This window comes from Frankliniella occidentalis, unplaced genomic scaffold, assembly GCF_000697945.3.
Source record: "Frankliniella occidentalis isolate FOCC.00 unplaced genomic scaffold, Focc_3.1 Scaffold139, whole genome shotgun sequence".
In the NCBI taxonomy this organism is placed as follows: Eukaryota; Metazoa; Arthropoda; class Insecta; order Thysanoptera; family Thripidae; genus Frankliniella; species Frankliniella occidentalis.
This window is the reverse complement of record NW_026267266.1, coordinates 224,157-225,923: the sequence shown is the minus strand read 5'-3', so window position 1 is coordinate 225,923 and position 1,767 is coordinate 224,157. Positions and strand designations below refer to the sequence as shown.

Below are 1,767 nucleotides of genomic sequence, written 5' to 3'. Positions count from 1 at the left end.
CCTCGCCCTCTTACTCTATCTGCACCGTGCGAAACCTAATTTATGTGCCAACCTGTGGGTCAATATGGGCGACCGGAACAGTTTTACGAGAGAGCCCGGGTGGAAAGTGGAATCAGAGGAAGGGTAAGGAAGGGGGTGGGTAGGGTGACTAAGAGGAGTGTCCGATACTAGGAGTGGGATGTCGGGGGATACTTACTTATGGATGGCTCACCTCGACTACACGGACCGGCCCGTGTCGCCCAACAACGCGGCCAAGCCCCTCGCCCAAGCCCACCCGACCCGACCCATCGGCCGTTCCCAACTCCGTCCAATGCGTCCCCCCGGAGCCCACAAGCACGCCGCTATGGTTCCAGGCGGGCCTTCCTGCTAGGCTCGAGGTAAGAGGACCGAGAAGAGCATAAAATCGTATCCGCTTATCGACGGAGAGACAAAAAGAAATATAAAAAGAGAGCAGAGCCTGGGGAACACGTCAGGTGGGGGCGGCAAGTTCCCGTTCCTGCCCTGCTGGTGGGCCGGCGAGCACTATGGTGCACTCGTGCGAGCACGTCCGGACCAAAACAGCCTCCAGGGCAAACACATTTGTTCGTCCCACAATAACCGATACGATACGTCATGCAAACTGTGTTCATTTAATCTTGACCCCCCCCCCCCCCGCCCCCCAATGATTTGGGGCCCACGCACGTATCCGACTTTTGCTTAAAACACGCCGGAGAAGAAACGTAAATGCGATAGAGAACGAGGACGTGCGGGAAGCGAACTGCGCCGCGCGCCCGTCGGCCTACCCGCTCCCGCCCCACCTCAAGAGCGCCCCCATTCTTTAATTAATTACGAATATTAGTCGGGACCTCTCGCCCGGCCCCTTAATCTAATAGCCAATGGAGCTGCGCTGCCAACGCGGCGCACCAGCGGGCTGCGGCTACCGCCCACCCGCCTCGCAGAGAGAAATGAGAAAACTGACGCCAGGGACGGGGCGGGTGGGCGGGCGGACAGAGCGCCCGACTGTTTCTCTGCTCCCCGAAATAATAATAATTTAAAGCTATGAGCGTCTTGGCGGCGGCTCCTGTTTCATCAAGGCCACGGCCAAGGCCGTCGCAAGGCAGTTCGCTCACCCGGCGCTTGCTCTGGATGTTCTGCAGCTGCCGCTGCGTGCACTCGCCGATGCTCTGGCTGCCCCACAGCTCGATGCCCACGCGCAGGTACGCGAGGCCCATGAGCGTGATGGGCACGAAGTAAGTCACCACCATGAAGACCACGTTGTACCTGTCGGCAGCCAAGAGGGAGGTTAAAAGCAAGAACAGAACAAGCACAAAAACGTTGTTTATTTTCTCTAAACTCTACGAGAAGGGAAGTTTTGTTTATTGCAAGATTCATCTGTTGGCGCATCCTGAAGATGGAATCAAGTACTGAAGCACTAAGAAAAGGGAAAAATGTGTAACTTCTAGTCACTTTAATCGCTGAGCGAAGCTCAGTCCAAGTCGCTGAGGGGTCAGGCGTTGTCTCCGTCGTGAGTCTGTCTGTCTGTGTCTAACTCACTCAATGAACTACGAAACCGCTGCACCAATGACGAAATGCGAGTTTGTTCAAACATTGACATTTCTTGGGGCAGTTTCAAATGCATTTACTTTCAGGATTTGTTTAGTTTGAAATATCCAATAGTTTAATTTGAACTCGCGCGTAGTTTGTTGGTGTGTTGGCAGCACTGCACTCGAGTGGGCAAAGAGCGCAAACGGCACCTGCGCCACTTCAAGACTTTCTAACTATCTCACA

At 54.8% G+C, this 1,767-nt stretch overlaps 1 protein-coding gene across 4 annotated transcripts in view; it reads right to left on the bottom strand.

The window, feature by feature from the left end:
* Nucleotides 1-1,767, bottom strand: part of LOC113208568 (tachykinin-like peptides receptor 99D) — a 136,727-nt gene that overhangs the window by 40,162 nt on the left and 94,798 nt on the right. For all 4 annotated transcript variants that reach the window (XM_052270804.1, XM_052270801.1, XM_052270802.1 and 1 more), the window contains one exon: nucleotides 1,110-1,260. In XM_052270804.1, coding sequence (XP_052126764.1) covers nucleotides 1,110-1,260 — 151 coding nt within the window. The remainder of the gene's footprint in view (nucleotides 1-1,109; nucleotides 1,261-1,767) is intronic.